Source organism: Anabrus simplex, chromosome 10 (genome assembly GCF_040414725.1).
Source record: "Anabrus simplex isolate iqAnaSimp1 chromosome 10, ASM4041472v1, whole genome shotgun sequence".
NCBI lineage: Eukaryota > Metazoa > Arthropoda > Insecta > Orthoptera > Tettigoniidae > Anabrus > Anabrus simplex.
In genome coordinates, this window is record NC_090274.1 from 74,296,078 (window position 1) to 74,316,212 (window position 20,135).

The following is a 20,135-nucleotide window of genomic DNA, read 5'->3' on the forward strand; positions in this document are numbered from 1 at the left end:
TTATATTTCGTTCATGCAGCAATGGAACACGAAGGAACCTTCTGCGTGACGTCGCTTGTCCTTGGCCGGTGTTCTGGAACGTCGCGAACTTGCTCGCAGTTCCCATTATGCCTGTGCGTTCGGCGCAAGTTTTAAAGGCTTACGGCCGGGTGTTAGCGAGCTTCTCTTAATAAAAGAATGAAACGTGAATGCTCGTAGGGTGTTACCGTTTCAATATATATATATATATATATATATATATATATATATATATATATATATATATATATATATATATAAATTAAGGCATGAAATGAAAACAGTCGTGAATTGATGAGACCATTCTAGGCATCTTTGAAGCTTAACACTTGGTACCTGACAAGCTGATGACTTCAGGATCCCTAGCAAAATCTAAAATTCTCAAAATTCTGAGGGGGACACGCTGGGAGTTTTAAATCTGCATTAGAACACAGTCGGTGATATTTATCCAGAATGATAACCTGTAGGTTTCATGAGCTTTAAAATTTTTCTGAATGTCCTAATGATTAACCCCCTCCCCGTTATCAAGATGGCAGCACAATCTCCTAGAAAAATTAGAAAATTTATATTTGGCAAAATTATAGCTTTTAGCCTGTAAGCGACGGAAAATTTACGAGATGTTTAAAAATTTTATTTTTAACCCCGGAAAATATCGAAGTATATAGGAAATTTGTGCAGACCTTCCTTTTGAGGTATTTCGTGGCTAAATGGTAAGTCGTATCACAAAACGGATGGCAAAATCTCAATTCAATTTGGAGTGATCTACAACTATCGCCCTATGACTTTTTGTCGTATCTACATCCCTTAAACCTTAAATTTGGCTCTATTACTAGATTTACCTAAATATTGCACTTTGTACACGTATAATTGATGGTTTGATTCACTTATAGGAAACATGGGATCATCAAATTCTACACGAATATTGGCCCACCCAGTAGCCATATGTGAGCTAAATTCTATGTCTGAACCGGTCGCATAAGTATCTGAAAAGTAATTCACTGTGAAAACCTTACACAAATTTCACAGTATTCAACTTTTCTAAATTAATCTTACGTTTAAATAGATAAGATAGGGGAAATATCATAGGGCCAGCCATTAAGATCGCTAAATGAGGCCAGAGGCGTCTTTTCATACAATCCGTTTTTCGATATGATGCACAGTTTAGCAACCGTTATTCTGTAAATGAAGGCGAACATGCATAGGCCTATACTTCCGTATGTCGATCTACAATTATTAATTTAAGCCGATTTGTAGCGATCTAAAGGTGTGTTTGACATTTTAATTAATACTTTACAATTCCATACTGACTGTCAGCAGGTGTGCGTCTGCTGTCCCCACATCGACTTTAACTGGCAGTAGGAATGGGGTCTTCCTCCAACGCCTGTGTACCATTGTAATGAATAATTCCCTTCTCGATTTGACTAGCAGAAGGCAAGGGAGGGTGCGTTTTTTCAAAACGCTTTTACACGATTCTCTTTATCATTAGGTATAGGCTCCCTCTTGCAAGGGTGCCGCGATTATAAACAAATTTATTCATCAAAATGTGACTAACATTACGCATAGTGAATTCTCAGTAGGCAAGTGGACCTGTCGTTATCAAAACTCCGCAACTCGCACTTTGCATTGGAAACAACGTCTGCGGACCTCCCTATGCTTTTTCTCGGATAACGCCAAGAGACGTGCACTTTGAAAGTTCTCATTCACTTCATGTACAGTAATTTACTTCGATATACGTATACAGTGTAGAATACCGTAGCGAAGCACGGGTACATTTGCTAGTATTAATAATAAAATATACAGTAATGATACAGTTGTGCCTGAATACAGCATCCTACATAAAGATATCCTCTGCGCTTTACATTAGATTAAATTACAATGACTAAATATTAAACTGACAACTCGCGTAACAAGATTTTATAAATAGTAAACCAAGTCTTAGGTCTACAATAATAATTAATGTACTCACATTGTTGCAATCAGGTTCCGTCCGTGCCACGGGCGTCCGTAGCCGTTGAATTAGAACATTATGGCGGTGATTTCACTCATTAAGACAATATTGCCGTATCCACCATTGGCGCGGACAACAATTTTCACACGTTTACAACATCTTGATGCCTTAATTCTAACACACAGTTTATGACCTAATTAAACACTTTCAACTTAAAATTACACTGACTGACAGTGACAATGCAACACCAAGGAGGAGTGGTTCGAAAGGGATGAAAGTTGGGGAAAAAACAAAGACGGCACGGACGAATAATTGATGTTTATTTCAAACCGATATGCAGGTTACACAATGCGCACGGCATCGACTCAGTAGGATGTAGGACCACCGCGAGCGGTACAGAGGTACAGAGTCAATAAGAGTGCGGATGGTGTCCTGAGGGATGGTTCTCCATTCTCTGTCAACCATTTGCCACAGTTGGTCGTCCGTACGAGGCTGGGGCAGAGTTTGCAAACGGCGTCCAATGAGATCCCATATGTGTTCGATTGGTGAGAGATCCGGAGAGTACGCTGGCCACGGAAGCATCTGTACACCTCGTAGAGCCTGTTGGGAGATGCGAGCAGTGTGTGGGCGGGCATTATCCTGCTGAAACAGAACATTGGGCAGCCCCTGAAGGTACGGGAGTGCCACCGGCCGCAGCACATGCTGCACGTAGCGGTGGGCATTTAACGTGCCTTGAATACGCACTAGAGGTGACGTGGAATCATACGCAATAGCGCCCCAAACCATGATGCTGCGTTGTCTAGCGGTAGGGCGCTCCACAGTTACTGCCGGATCTGACCTTTCTCCACGCCGACGCCACACTCGTCTGCGGTGACTATCACTGACAGGACAGAAGCGTGACTCATCGGAGAACACGACGTTCCGCCATTCCCTCATCCAAGTCGCTCTAGCCCGGCACCATGCCAGGTGTGCACGTCTATGCTGTGGAGTCAATGGTAGTCTTCTGAGCGGACGCCGGGAGTGCAGGCCTCCTTCAACCAATCGACGGGAAATTGTTCTGGTCGATATTGGAACAGCCAGGGTGTCTTGCACATGCTGAAGAATGGCGGTTGACGTGGCGTGCGGGGCTGCCACCGCTTGGCGGCGGATGCGCCGATCCTCGCGTGCTGACGTCACTCGGGCTGCGCCTGGACCCCTCGCACGTGCCACATGTCCCTGCGCCAACCATCTTCGCCACAGGCGCTGCACCGCGGACACATCCCTATGGGTATCGGCTGCGATTTGACGAAGCGACCAACCTGCCCTTTTCAGCCCGATCACCATACCCCTCGTAAAGTCGTCTGTCTGCTGGAAATGCCTCCATTGACGGCGGCCTGGCATTCCTAGCTATACACGTGTCCTGTGGCACACAACAACACGTTCTACAATGACTGTCGGCTGAGAAATCACGGTACGAAGTGGGCCATTCGCCAACGCCGTGTCCCATTTATCGTTCGCTACGTGCGCAGCACAGCGGCGCATTTCACATCATGAGCATACCTCAGTGACGTCAGTCTACCCTGCAATTGGCATAAAGTTCTGACCACTCCTTCTTGGTGTTGCATTTGCTCTGTCAGTCAGTGTATATATATACTTCTTCCTCCTAAAGCAGCTCACATATTTCCACACGTATGAAATTTACTGCGTGATGAGTTTGTGTCAGCTGGAATACTGTCTGTCTGGCGACTGTGTTTTCCCTGGCTACCTGCTCCTCGGCAAAGTCGTCCCGTTAATCCTATTATGAAATGTAATTCACCCCTCTTGTACTCGCCATACCGTTGACGGCGGCCTGGCATTCCTAGCTATACACGTGTCCTGTGGCACACAACAACACGTTCTACAATGACTGTCGGCTGAGAAATCACGGTACGAAGTGGGCCATTCGCCAACGCCGTGTCCCATTTATCGTTCGCTACGTGCGCAGCACAGCGGCGCATTTCACATCATGAGCATACCTCAGTGATGTCAGTCTACCCTGCAATTGGCATAAAGTTCTGACCACTCCTTCTTGGTGTTGCATTTGCTCTGTCAGTCAGTGTATATATATACTTCTTCCTCCTAAAGCAGCTCACATATTTCCACACGTATGAAATTTACTGCGTGATGAGTTTGTGTCAGCTGGAATACTGTCTGTCTGGCGACTGTGTTTTCCCTGGCTACCTGCTCCTCGGCAAAGTCGTCCCGTTAATCCTATTATGAAATGTAATTCACCCCTCTTGTACTCGCCTTGTTCACCACCATTCCTCAATTAATTATATGCTCCCAGTCTCTAGAAAATGAAAGTATTTCCTTTAACTTGCTGGCTGATCGCCATTGAAATGAAAGTTCCACATTCTATGAACTCCCATCATCTGTTAAATATATCAAAGTGTTGTAACAGGCAAAATAATATTAATGACAAGGCTTATTATATTAAAAATGAATAATTGTTCCTCGACGTATGCTTAGTATTTGCCTCGTATCGGTTATAATGCTGCAGTGTCATAAAAGCACAATCCATAACCTTATTCAATGCTTACATACTGCACAAAAATCTTACAAGTGTCTCATAAATACAATACATAAGCGTTCTCAGTTCACGTCTTCATCTAACGACTTCCCAAATAAAGGTGTTCTCACTGGCGTGGCGTCTGTTCGCAGGTCCTGACACAGGTGCGGAGTGATATCCCTTGACTTACTCTCGGATTTTATGGTTGTTAGAGCGTCTTTTTATTTACACACCAACTCTTGTCACTTCACTAATAGCTCTTATAACAAATAAACCTATAACGATTCCACTGTTATGTCGTGATTGCAAAGTTGATCACTGATTTTTATATAATTCTGACGGCTTGGGTTGAAATATTTCGTCTAGCGGAATGTGTGGCGTGGTTAAGAAATGGTGGCAATACTCATTCTCCCTTGTAGTACGACGCCTTTTCACTTTATTATCAGCCACACATCTAATAAATGTCCTTCCTCTATCATTTACGCTATATAAATCGGAGAAGAATTTCCACAAAATCACCTGTAACTACTGTTGGATATTCTAAAATGACTAAATATTACAGAGCGATAGCTCTGAAATACTCAGAATGGCGAATTTTCATTGGCTGAGGTATTTTGATGCTTGTCTGTGTGGACGCTCCCACTACATTTTTAGGGGTTTCAGGAAGATTTTTCTATCTTCTGCCTGTGTTGCTCCGTTGCTTTCTTGTCTTGCAAACAGCGGAAAATTCCCACACTTGACGTACTTTCTCTGTTATCTGCTGCGTACTGGTGAGCTATTGTGCGCCGAGATAATTGCTTTATTGCCCCAAAACAGAACGTGATTTTAAGAAACTTGAGTGGCTTAAGGATGCTCTTTGTCAATACACGGCTGTAAGAGCACAGAATTTTGCTGTATGGAGACAGTTCACATTTGATATTCACTAAAGATATATTATAATCAAATAAGGCTCAATTCGGTGGGTTCAACACCTCTCCCACTTAAATTAGAAGTGTTCTGAAATATATGAGAAAGATTTCTAAGTTTTATACACTTGATCTCATCTTAGATCACTTTCTTGCGACCATCATTGAGCCTTATTTTGCATTTACTTTCTTTTGCTTGCTAATCTCTTGCCGTAACTGTTGGTTTTCTTCCTCCAAATTTTTCCGTTCCCCTTGTAAGTAATCAATGATCATCTTCATGATTTCCTTTAATTCCATTGCATCCGGTAGGCATGTCAGGCAATCATCCCTTCTTTCATCTTCCTTCCTCTCCTCGAAGTCTGAAGTTTTTCCATCCGTGGAGATCTGGGACATTTCTTCTTCGCTGGTTGATGTACTGATTTGCTCATCTTCTTCTTCTTCTTCTTCTGCAGACAGCTCATCAACATCTGCTGTACTCTCTAGATATTCTGCCAGGTTTACATGTGGTGGAATTCCAGCTGGTGGTGGTCTGTATAATTTCAGGCTTGCAGCATTAAAAATCACCTCATTACTACCGTGCATTGTTGTTAAACGACTGGGTAAATCGATATGGTCCCACATAGAGTGGTGCAAATTTGGCATAATACGTTTCCGTAAGTATGGACGTAACTGAACGTCGGATAAGAACTAATTCACCCACTCTCAGTGGGCGTTGAAATCTTCTTCCCCGAACTCTCCTTAATAGACGCTGCGCCTCTTGTTGCAGTTGTTCAGTAACTTCTCGTACACGAATATCTGGAGCTGGCCTTGCGTCTGCGGGGCTATTAACGACCGCGTGCCATGGTCTTATAGGATAATTGTTTGAATGTATAACCGAATGTATGCATCCTGTAGATTCACGAACGTATTATTAATACAATCCATGATAACTGGTAACAATTTGACCCATTCAGCATGATGAGAGGGAATATAATTTGTGCAAAATTTGGAAATGACTATCATAACCCTTTCTGATGGATTGCTCTGAGGGTTGCATACTGAGCTCATAACGTGCTCTATTTCCAGATCCTGAAACTAAGCCGAAGTGAACTGGGTTCCATGGTCCGTTAGCAAACTCTGTGGTTTACCCATGTTAGGTATTATGCTCCTGGTGAGACATCTCAGTACAAGTTTAATGTTAGCTTTCTGCATCGGGATATAAAGTTGTGTATTTCGAAAACACATCCATTGTTACCAGAATGAATCGATTTCCCCGGGTTGACTTTGGAATTGGACCGAAGATATCCATTGCGTACAAGATATTAGGTTCTGTTGGTAATAATGGGATAGGCATTTGTTTAATGAGGTATGGATTTGACGTAACTGTTTGGCAAGTGTCACAGGTAATAATAGCCTCTCTTACTGACTCTCGGAGATTTTTCCAGGTAAAACTCTCCTGAAATTGTGGCTACAACTTTATCTATACCACCGTGCCCTGTAATTCGGTGAACATGCCAAATTATTTCACCTTGAAGTTGGAATGGGATAACTACTCTTAATTTTGTCTGATCTTTGTCTACATATTTAACTAAAAGATTGTTTACGAATAAGTATTCTTCTGCATGTTTTTGAATTTCCATGTAGTTAGGATCTCCCTGCTGAATTCTCCCTTGGAAAAATTCCACCAGCCTTCTTAATGAATTATCTGCCTGTTGAAATCGGGCTAATTTGCTTAAGTGAAGCAAGACCACTTGATCCTCTGGTACTAAATCTACGTAATTAACTTGTTCCTCACCTTCACTGGGATTCCTACTTAAAATATCTGCCACAATGTTATCTTTTCCTGGACAATGTTCAGTGGTAAAATTCAGTTGCTGCACGTACAATGACCAACGTGAGACTCTCCGACTATAGAATGCCGTCTTCAACACAAATGTTAAGGCTTTATGATCCGTCCGAATTTTTACTTGAAAAGCAGAAATAACCGTGTGCCAGTGTTGCAATACTTGTACAATCGCCAACATTTCCAACTCGGAAGTACTGTAATTGGTTTCATGTTTTCTCAGCTTGCGGCTATAAAATGATATAAATTTCTTGGAGTGCGGTGACTTTTCTTCCTCTTGGAAGAATATTGCACCGATCCCAGTATTAGATGCATCGGTTTGTAATATAAACCGCTTGTCGAAATCTGGATAAGATAGCTTGATGCTTCTTGACAATGATGCCTTCGTACGCTGAAATGACATCTCAGTAGCTTCTGTCCATCGCCATTTATTATTTTCGTGCAACAACTCCTGAAGTGGTGCTATTACTTCTGTGTAATTTGGACAGTGGTCCGAAAAAATTGCACATGCCCAAGAATTGCCGAATGTGCTTGATTTACCTTGGCTTCGGAAAATTATTAATGGCCTCTAATTTAACTGGATTAGTCGAATTCCCTGGTCATCAATTACGTGTCCTGGAAACAATATTTCTGTTTGGCAGAAAAGAGACTTTTTCAAGTTAACCTTGAAACCAGTAACTATCAAATTTTGAAACATTTTCTGAATTCTCCTCAAAACATTTACTCGGAATAATGATTTCATCGATAAATCTTGTAGTTATTTCCTTCACAGCGTCAGTAATGTTCCTCTCTAGGGCTCTAATCAGTGCTGCGAAGTTATTTTTTCAGTCCGAATGTCAACCTTTCATCAGTGTACGTGTGTTGGTCAAAAATAAACCCTATGATTAATTTAGATTTACCTTCTAACTGGATATGATGGAAATAAGAGGTCACATCAACTCCTGTGAACATTTTAATGCTCCTAAGTCCCTGGATAATGTTTATATTGGGGATACCTGGTCGTTCTCTGGAATGAGCTTTTGATTGAGCTGACGGGCGTCTAAACAAAGAAGAAATGAAACATCGGGCTTCACAAAAGTCACCATATTGTTTACGTAAGGGGTGACCCTTTTCGACAAAATTCCGTTCTCTTCCATTTCCCGAATAATCCGTTTTTCTTCCTGATAATGTTTTTCGGAATCGGGTATGATTTACGTTTATCCGGCCGCCAATCTGTAACGTTTTGAACATATTTAACATTTTGTATTTTACCAACCTTTGAGTCGGAAACTTCTTTACATTCTTTAACATGGTTCTTAATTTATCTTTTTTGCTCTTTGGTCCCCTGAAATTCCGGTACCTTGGCTGATATCAAGTCATTTAGTTATGCTTCGGCTTCAGCATTAAGAATATCTATGAAAATACTCTCATTGTCCAAAGCATTCTCCTCTTCCTCATCATTAATTTCGTCCTGATTACCATAATTAATATCAGCTCCGCTGTTAGTGTCATGGTCTAGAAATATTTGCTCGTCCCCTTGTGTTTTGCGAAATTTTTGTACATCTCCTGCCAAATCAACTACAGCATTTGTCTCTCTCAAAAATCAGCCCCTAAAATTATATTGTAGTTCACTCGAAACATGATGAAAATGGATGAATAAATGTGGAAGTTCCTATTTCAATTTCCAACAATGTTTGAGAATTGCAAACGGTAGTTTTATCTGGAATGATGCCTCTTACCTTAACTGCAGACACAGGAATTTCTGGTAATTTATATCTATCATTTATGCCATTCTAAAGTACCTTGATATATTTATAGATGCCCCGGTATCTGTCAAAGATCTCGCCTGAGTGCCATGTAGTCTTACGTTGATAACGGGTAATTTTTGCATTTGGATGGCCTCTCTTTTTACTGGAAAATCTAGCAGATCTTGTGGTTGCACGACCCAGGAGTCCACCTGCGCTATCACCCAATCATTGGCGTTGTTGACCATTAGTACGGGCTCGCCCCGGTCGGATGGAAACGTTGATCTTAATTTGGCGGTATTTTGCCCGTTGCCTCTCTTTGAGGACTGTTTTTCGGGATTTAACGATTGGTGTCGGCGCTCCGTTTGCTCTCGTGCCTTTTGATATTCCAAGCTTTCTGCCCCACTATATCTGGGTTTTAGTCTTGTCGATCAATGGCGTGTCCCCATCTTCCTTTCTCTTCACATTGCGAATGCAAATCCTGTACATACCGTTCGTTCTCTCTGTCTCGGTATTCTGGTTCCCTGTAGTTATACCGTTGTTGTTGTTGCTGCCTGTTATTCCATCTACCACGCTGCCCATACCGTTGGTAAGGACGGTTGCAGTTCCCACCTTCATATCGGTTTCTATCCCGATTCAATTCTCGTCTTGGATACTGCCTAGGATATTCATAATTACGACGATGTTACCTCTCGTTCTGTATTTCTCTACTCTTTGCCTCTCCTCTGCCCTCAGACTTGCGACGAGGGATTGCTCCTGCATTCTGGTTCATTCTAACATACTGGTCATTTAGTTCAATTGTGTCTACCACAAATGTTCTCTGTTCCACGTTCCGAGCTTGTCTAGGTGTATGGAGGATTATCTAACTCACTCATCTTCACTAATTGTTCAATGAAATATTGACTGTATCGTGTTGGCATACAGGACGTATATTTTTAAATATAATTCCAGACGTAAGTTCTGCTGAGCTCCTATTCCCCCAAAACGGTTAAGAAATGCATTCTTGAAGTCTTGACAGGTTTTAAACAATGATCGGAATCCTATAAATCATGTCTCAGTACTAGATTCTAGATATCTCTCTGTTAATCTTAGCTTCTTGTCCTCGGGAACTTGTATTTCCCTGAAATAGGCCTTAAGATCTCTCAGAAACATTTATGTGTCAATGACTTTGAGCCGTTAAACTTCCGTGTTTGCTCATCATTGAGCTTAAAAATGTTAATGAGTTTGAAATGTGTCACAGCTGCCTGTATATTTCCGCTCGGAAATAGTTGGGTACTGTTGTCATTCAGTACGGGCGCTTCCAGGAAAGGATTAATAACCGGCTGCTGGAGTGTTGGTCTGTCTTTCGCGCATCTGCTTTTATTACAGCCTTTTCCTCCGTTATGAATTTTACTAAGATTGCTAAGTTCTCGCCTTGTACATGCAATATATGGAGTTCACTCCTCACCCCGTCTTTTACCTCCTCACGTATTCCCTCTTCACTCAAACTAATCTCTCTGTAAATCTTATTACTTATTTCGTTCTGCCACGCCTTCATTTCACCTTTCGTTTCAGTGAATTGCTGGTTTACGTTTTCCTGGTCCGTAACTCGAGCAGCTTCCATCACTGTACGTCCTTGATCTAACTTTTTCAGGCCTTCATCAACCTTGGTGGTTACTGACCTAAGATTCTTTTGGGGCTGATCCTTAATTACATCTATCCGATCCTGCACGAGAATAATGTGCTGCGATTTTTTTCGCATTGTCCCTGGACTTCTTTTTTTGTCTCTTGTATACTATTACTAAGTGATATAGTAACATCCCCTAGCTGTTTAATAAGCTGATTATGTGCTGTTGATAGATTGTGTAATTCCTGTTTCGTCTGTTGTTTTCGCATTGCTGCAACAGCTTCTCCTGCCAGTCTAGTAATTCTCTTCGCAATTCAGCCTGATAACGCATGAATTTGCACTCTACAGTTTATTCGCATTGCTTGAGTTCCTTCATAAGCATTTTTTGTTTATCCTCGAAATGTTCTGCTAGGTTCTCGGTTAACTCCAATTTAGAAGCTGCTAGTATGCCTTCTATTTGTTTACCAAGATTTTCGGTTAACACAACTTGAAGTGTGCCTTGCCCTGTTTTCAATTCGTTCTGTACTGTTTCTACCTTAGCGTTTAGGAGATTGATGCTGGTCATCAACTGCTCCCACTGCTCGTCGCTTCTGACCATATTTCACAATTATAAAAATACCAGATACGTTACGACTAGGGCGAAACGTAATTGGTATTTCAAATATCGCAACATTTTCCTATTCATCGTTACAACGGGATAAATAAACACATTTTAATTCAAAATGAATAATACTACTATGTCACATAGTTTGTACACAGTGTTCATATTTAATTATTATTTCCTTTGGAATGTTCTAAGTATCAGCCTGGTCGTAACCTACCTATTCTTACCTATATTTCCTACAACAGTTTTACCATTCTTACCGATAATGTAGGCGACAACCAGCCCCAACATTGGCGGGACATTTGTAAGCCTCCTATCCACCCTTTAGCCGGTAGAGCTGCGGTAAATTATCCTGGCTCTTGGCTCGGCTGTTGTAAAACAATATACTGACCGTTACTTGAGAACCTATCTCATTGGAGATCAGTTCTTCGTCGCCTTCAGGGTACTAATAAGGATTGTCTAACTACGAGCTATCTATACAAACGAATAAAAGAAATCTTATTTGACTCACACTGATTTTTAAACAAACTTTATGAACCCAAAAGGGAGCATAATTCCCACATTCTATTGACTGATAAAATAAAATATAAACATAGATTTACAAGTTGCAAACGTGTTGAAAACTTGTTTAAACGTGAGTTTGCAACCTTTACAGAAATTTAAAACAATTATAAATTGTTTAATAACATGTATTAATTAACTATCACATTAATAATTCATCTTACATTTGACAATGCTGTAATTATTATTTTGATCAACATTAATCTAAATTTCATTACAATAGCTTAATAACCAGCAGTTAAATGTTATGACTGACACTTAATATCACCAATTATTGCATTATAATATAATTTTACATCATGAGCTAATAACATTTCATTTGCTTAGAACATTCCAATAGGAGTTGCTCGAGATATTTCTCCCGTTTTCAACATTCCCTATTATTTAAATATGACAAACTTCCTTGCAAATAATAAATATAAAAATAAAATAAAAATCACTGTGTAAATTTCCCTTAGTTTACATCGGATTTTCGAAACTGTTATTACTTAAAATCTCGGAAATACTGAACTTTTACTGTTATCACAACCATGTGGGATATACAAAGTCCTACTTGAGTACCGTATCCCAAATGTTTACTTTTACAAATTATGATTTATTCACTACACATGGGTAACACATATAATTAGTAACATCCTAACGGCCGATAATTTAGATTCAATGCAGGCCTTAACATAAATCCAAATTAGTGAAACAGATAATAATAATATTATTATTATTATTAATAATAATAAAATACACAGTAATAATACAGTTGTGCGTGAATGAAGTATCCTACATAGAGATATCCTCCGCGCTTTACATTAGACTAAACTACAATGACAAAATGTTAAACTGACAACTCACGTAACTAGACTGTACAAATAGTAAACCAAGTCTTAGGTCTACAATAATAATTAATGTACTCAACTTGACGCAATCAGCTGTTGAATTAGAATATTATGGCGGTGATTTCACTCATTAACACAATATTGCCGTATCCACCCTTGGCGCGGACAACAATTTTCACACGTTTACAATATCTTGGTGACTTAATTCTAACATATACTTTATGACCTAATTTATCACTTTCAACTTAAAATTATATATACACACATCTTCCTCCTACAGCAGCTCATATATTTAAACACGTATGAAATTTACTGCGTGATGAGTTTCTGTCAGCTGGAATACTGTCTGTCTGGCGACTGTGTTTTCCCTGGCTACCTGCTCCTCGGCAAAGTCATCCTGTTAATCCTACTATGAAATGTAATTCACCCCTCTTGTACTCGCCTTCTTCTACACTTGACTTGTGGTACAACTGTTTGTTTACCATTCATCAACTAATTATATGCTCCCAGTCTCTAGAAAATGAAAGTATTTCCTTTCTGACTTGCTGGCTGATCGCCACTGAAATGAAAGTTCCACCTTCTATGAACTGCCATCCACTGTTAAATATATCAAAGTGTTGTAACAGGCAAAATAATATTAATGACAAGGCTTATTATATTAAACATGAATAATTGTTCCTCGACGTATGCTTAGTATTTGCCTCGTATCGGTTATAATGCTGCAGTGTCATAAAAGCACAATCCATAACCTTATTCAATGCTTACATACTGCACAAAAATCTTACAAGTGTCCCATAAATACAATACATCAGCGTTTTCAGTTCACGTCTTCATCTAACGACTTCCCAAATAAAGGTGTTCTCACTGGCGTGGCGTCTGTTCGCAGGTCCTGACACAGGTGCGGAGTGATGTCCCTTGACTTACTCTGGGATTTTATGGTTGTTAGAGCGTCTTTTTATTTACACACCAACTCTTGTCACTTCACTAATAGCTTTAATAACAAATAAACCTATAACGATTCCACTGTTATGTCGTGATTGCAAAGTTGATCACTGATTTTTATATAATTCTGACGGCTTGTGTTGAAATATTTCGTCTAGCGGAATGTGTGGCGTGGTTAAGAAATGGTGGCAATACTCATTCTCCCTTGTAGTACGACGCCTTTTCACTTTATTATCAGCCACACATCTAATAAATGTCCTTCCTCTATCATTTACACTATATAAATCGGAGAAGAATTTCCACAAAATCACCTGTAACTACTGTTGGATATTCTAAAATGACTAAATATTACAGAGCGATAGCTCTGAAATACTCAGAATGGCGAATTTTCATTGGCTGAGGTATATTGATGCTTGTCTGTGTGGACGCTCCCACTACATTTTTAGGAGTTTCAGGAAGATTTTTCTATCTTCTGTCTGCGTTGCTCCGTTGCTTTCTTGTCTTGCAAACAGCGGAAAATTCCCACACTTGACCTACTTTCTCTGCTATCTGCTTCGTACTGGTGAGCTATTGTTCGCCGAGATAATTGAAGGGTTGGATCCAAGAACCAGCCAACTCCCCTTTTCAACAAAATGGATATTTTCGTGTATGTGAATGTAAACAAATAAGCGCACATTTCTATGCAAGAACCACACAGCTCCAAGGACTTCCATTGGCGATAGAAAGGAAAGGGAGCCACATGGAGATAGCATTCACCATTATTTTAATGCAAGAACAAGGCAGCTCCAGGTGCTACATGGTTCTTCTATCGATTTTAGTTCAGTGCATCTTCACTGGTGCTGGCTACTGCCCAAAAGAAGAATCATATATTCATACATTTCTGCTCTATGCTAGTGTATCATGGACATGTAGGCTTAACTAAAGTAATACAACGCTTTCCACAGCTTGGTCTCAGCTCTCTTCCATGTGACCGGAGCTTCAGAATAGTAGAAAAAGAAAAATGGAAGAGAAGAAGTCTGTATGTTCCTAATGACTATGTCAACCTCGAAAGAGGGTCAAGCTTGAAATGTGTTTTCAAACAAATTGGGAGAGACAGCTTTCTTGACTATAAAGGTACTTTTGAAGAATCCTTCAGGAAAGATGTTAGTGGTGTAGGTAAGGAGAAGTACTCCATTTCATATATCGGTTGTTTGTTCGTAGTGAAGAAATTCGTGGAACTGTTAAATGTTCAATGAATGCATCAGGTTTTTCTCTACAAGAGTTGCCTCTCTTGAAAAACAGCAGTACTCCAAGGTTTCCTCACGCAAGTCAGAAACTGTATCTAGAAACCCTGCACAGCAAGGAAGCGAAATTTTGGGATGTAATAGCACTGGCTATGTACCTCTCACTGACAAGTGGCATTACAACATCATAATCAGCCAATCAAGACTCATCTGAAAGTGAATAACATCAACTGTCATACTTTAACAGCAGATACACTTAAAATTTCTGTGACTTATTATTAAGTGTTTGCATATTGAAATACTATCATTTATTTTGCAAATAATACAGTTTTGGTAAGTAAAAACACAGGTCATTGAATTAAGCGTTTTCTATGCAAGAACCAGGTAGTATGAAAATAAATTTATTGCTTTAAGGGACAGGAAAATTGAAATTTCTGCTACAGTACAGGCTGAATGTATCAAGGAGGTCATAATTAATGTACAGAGACAAATATGTATCTATACCACCATTCATAATTATTTTATAGGTTTTTTTGCTCCTGAAAAATTAGCAAAAATGGAGCTGCAAGGTTCTTGCATCAAACCCTTCAATTGCATTATTGCCCCTAAAAGAACGTGATTTTAAGAAACTTGAGTGGGTTAAGGATGCTCTTTGGTGGTCTTTATCAATAAACGGCACAGAAGTTCGCTGTATGGAAAAAATTCACAGGTGATATACACTAAAGATGCATTATAATCTGATGGGGCTCAATTCGATGGGTGCATTATGTACTGCAACCTGCGACAACAGTATTTTTCTCTTCACTTTGCCCCATGTATGGGCAACAAATTTAATGCTACCTATTGGTGGCCTCGTAGTCCTAATTCTTACCAAGTTCCAGGTTGGACTGATAAAAATATAGGTATCACCATCGCGCTGTACTTCCTCATACTTCACCTCAAGTTGTAGTACTAATTTAATATGATGTTGCCCGTGCAATATTTCCACTTAAATGTTGCTAATTAACTATCCGAAATCGGGGATGGATATACCAATCAAGTGCGGTGGTTGCATGTCCATATTACGTCAATATCTCAGGGTAAAAACATCTATGTATATTCAAAAATACTATTTACCTTCGTAAGTTCCGTTGAAGAGGTTGTATACTTCAATATGTTACTCATTTTCACCAAAATCCTACCGTAGAATCAATATGAGCCTCTGAATATCATGATTCCGAAATACCAGTCTAAATATATCCTATAACTACTCTTCCTATCTCTACGTTTGAAAATAAACGCTAAAATAATCTTAAAACTAATTTATTAGCATGCCAATATTATAATTAACAAAAATAATGATCATCTTTGGTAATAGAGGAAAGTAAACTCGAAAATCACATATTATTTTTCTTGACAACTAACATTGACGAATTAACATAATTAAAATTGGGCAGGTATCTTTAATTCATCTGGGCAATTATTATTTTGCTGCGTGACCACATTTCATCATTTTATTTCATCATGGGGACAATTAGGATTTACTCTTTATTAAAGGAGGGAGTGGTCTTTTTTCCTTTAGGTCTTTTTGAAATATTCTTTGGGATTGGTTTGGGAATTGCGTACTGACTTGTTTATGGCATGAGATAAGTAACTCTTTCCAATTATGGCTTCAAAATGCCATTTTAAGTATCTAAAAAAATTAATCCTAACCATAAATATTAATTCCAACATCCTTATATATTAAAAATGTGTGCCAAAATAAAATTAAATATCTTCATTTACGAGTGCCACCTCCATGTTCTTCAACCGTCATAACCTGCCAGAATCGTACCGAGCAATTAATTATTGAGTGTATTTTCAATTAAAATGGTTCCTTCGACTGCCTACTAATTTTACCATTTTCAGGTTAACGCGTGCTCCAATGCTGTATATTCATTATGTGAGACAAATATATTACTAGGCGACTATATCTCTTCTATATGCACTTCAAATACATGTAAATTACGATCAATCTATCTCCATATTCCATATAAGTTCGACCAATAGACCATTTAATCTCACTGCTACACTTAATATATTCACGTATCTAGGCCTTAATTCCACTGCTTGCCTCATTTTCAATCGCAACATAACTGTAGCTAAGCATAAATTCGCACCTATTTCCTTCAATCATTTACTTACACAATACCTATTCAACATCTCAAATCTCCAACAACATATTACATTTATGCTTTAAATTACTGCGATTCCTCCTCATACAATCAATATCTCTATTCAGCTTCTTCATAATGTCTACCACGTCGCAGTAAAACATTTCTTTTACCTTAATATCTACTCAAAACACCGCAAGCTGCTACTGTTTATTTCAACTCATCGTAAATGTGGACGATATCGGCCTCGTTATTCAATCTGGTCATTGGGTAGCCTAGGTTTATTATTATTATACTGCACTTCACTTTCATATCTCAGCCTCGCCTAGCTTGAATACGACGTTCTCGTAAGCATATAGGTTCAAAAACATCATAATTCTCTTCCCGATACTGCTCACATTAACCTCATATCAAACTTATGAGCACGGCAGTATATTACTACACATAAATAATACGTATTTGTGGTTATTTTCTCTGGCATGTGCCTTAGAATTCACACAATGGCACAAACAGGTCATATATTTGGCACTACAGCATTCCTACAATTATACTACACTAAATGAAATACTTTATAGTTAAATTTCTCAAAATGTCACTTATCTCATGCCATCCTAGGTCTGACGCTGCTTTCTTCTTCCTGCTCACGGCATCTCGGAACGTCTAGCCTTGCACTGGATCACGTCATGCTGGATCTCTAGGTCTTCAGGCTTGAGCTTACGATGATCTGGTTAGCCCTCCTCCATCGCTTTAAGCCAGCTCTATTCCGTGTCCAATTTCCATGCAACGAAAAGAAATTATTATTAAATTGACAGAATACATCTTAATTTTCAGTATATAGAGCCTTTCCAAGGACTTTGTCTAACTGTATTTATATTTCTTTTCCTCTAAAGATACTGCTCAGATTCAATTTTATTTTCATAAACTGGCTCTTCCTTGGTTTTTTTATGTTGTTTGAATAATGTTCTTTAAATCTTATAAATGGGCTATACGTATAATTTGATGAAAATTTGGCCGTTTATTAAGTCAGTGTAGGCCTTATTTACGAATGCCGTATTCCAACACCTCTTCTTCCGTACAGTATTTGAAATCTATTATGCGTGTTTCCCTGCCGTTTTTACGTATTTTCCAGTAGTTTGTTTCTGGATTCTTCCTTTGTATGGCTCCTATTATGGTTATATTGATTATGTCAGCTAATCTTCTGGTCAGGTAATTGCAATTCACAGTCCGTTTATGACGAAAAAAAATCTTCTTGCCAAAGTAGATAATAATAGACCGTTTTTCAATTATTTTTTTACGTATAATGGTTCATTTCTCATAGAGTTTCCTTTCCATCTCGCCAGGCACTGCCTCCTAATTGCGGTCAACTTGTCACAAAAAGTTATTCCGTGCATTCTTAATGCTTGAAGCTGATCTGCGCCATTTTTCTTCCGATCTATTTTCATGCCAACTGACGTCAAAATGTAACGTAATGGTACAGTACATATGTGCTTTGTTCAATGGGTTGACTGCATGTGGCAGCTTGGTACTCACTTTTAGTTTCCCACTGTTTGTGTTGTCCATTATTGTGTAAAATGGAGTCTTCCAGCGATATATTGTAATTGCATTTTATGTATATTTTGGTGTGTTCATGAGGTGCCAATCACGGATATTTTTCAGAATATAGTTAATTATTTTAGAATCAGTGGAGTTACTGATGAAGCGAGCCGAAGTCCCTACCTATTAAGTCGTTTTCAGAAGGCTAGGTAAGGCCTTGAAGTTGTACCACTGCACAGGATTATGTACACATCCTGGTAGAGAAAAAATTACCAAGCTGTGATTAAATTTGATGGATCCATTCGGGTGAAATCTGGCGCATATAATACGGACATTTTGAAATGTTATGCTATTAATTTATTTTAATAATGTTAGTAATTTTTTCAGGCAGGTTTCATTAGCACCCAAGCGTGAGGCAATTAAGTACTTTATTCATATTTTATTTTATTTTAATCATATTGCAATGGTTAATTATTAACATCATATTACAGATGGCGCCCAATGTGAGGTGCTGAAGTATTTGAATTTATAATTTTAGTCATATGGCAATGGCTGTTAATTATTTTAATTGTTATTCTTATATATAACAGTGTGCATGTGTAACGTACTGTATATTCGCCTTGCGCTCTTCAAGAAACTTCTTACCTCATCCATTACGCCAATGTGGGCGCTATCCACTAATCGCAAGAATATGTTGTCGAATATTAGGTTACGTTAAATATTACCACATTGAACAAAATGATGTGGACGTGTCTAATAACTGCTGTCTTTTTTCAAGCAACTAAGATATATATAACAATATTCAACTCCACCTTTTCTCCAAAACTGTTACAGACATGGTTTTCAATGAAGTGGGACAGCTGCAATATTACTTGTGTTTTTGAAGACTGGACTTGGTAATGACACTAACTATCGCATTGATTCTAGGAATGTACACGCTCCCCAGTATGGTTCATCTAATGTTGTCGAAGCACTTTCTTTTCAGAAAACGTATTACCACATTGAACAAACGAATGTGGACGCTCACCAGTATGTGTAACCAGGTATTGCCGAATATGCGACTTTATAGAAAACTTCCTACCACATTGTTTATAGAAATATGGACGCCCTAACAGCATATGTAAGCATGTGTTGCCGCATGTTTGACTTGTGACCAAACTGCCGAAAACAACGGCTACAAGAATGTGGACGCTCACCAGTGTATGTAAGCAGTTGATGCCGAAGATCCGACTCCAACTGTCCGGCTCCATGGCTAAATGGATAGCGTGCTGGCCTTTGGTCACAGGGGTCCCGGGCTCGATTCCCGGCAGCGTCGGGAATTTTAACCTTAATTGGTTAATTTCGCTGGCATAGAGGCTGGGTGTCCATGTCGTCTTCATCATCATTTCATCCTCATCACGACGTGCAGGTCACCGACGGGAGTCACATCGAAAGACCTGCATCTGGCGAGCCGAACTTGTCCTCGGACACTCCCGACACTAAAAGCCATACGCCATTTCATTTTTGATTCGACTTCAACGAAAACTTCTTGCCACATTCTTCACAGAAATTTGGACGCTCAACAGAAGGTATACCAGCTGGAGCCGAAGACCTGTCATTTGAATAAACAGATAAACCCATTGACGCCGAATACTTGCTTTCCTTTTTTTAAATTTTTTTTTTTTTTTTTTTTTTTTTTTTTTTTTTTTTTTTTTTTTGCAAAACTTGGAAACACATTGATTACAGGAATACGGACGCTCATATGTACGTGTAACCAGGTG

General features: G+C 39.2%; 1 protein-coding gene across 1 annotated transcript in view; it reads right to left on the bottom strand.

Moving 5' to 3' along the window:
• Positions 1-8,583: 8,583 nt before the first annotated feature.
• LOC136881830 (zinc finger protein 436-like) overlaps positions 8,584-20,135 on the bottom strand; it is an 88,353-nt gene continuing 76,801 nt past the window's right edge. Inside the window, exon 6 of the mRNA XM_068229339.1 lies at positions 8,584-8,765. Coding sequence (XP_068085440.1) covers positions 8,584-8,765 — 182 coding nt within the window. The remainder of the gene's footprint in view (positions 8,766-20,135) is intronic.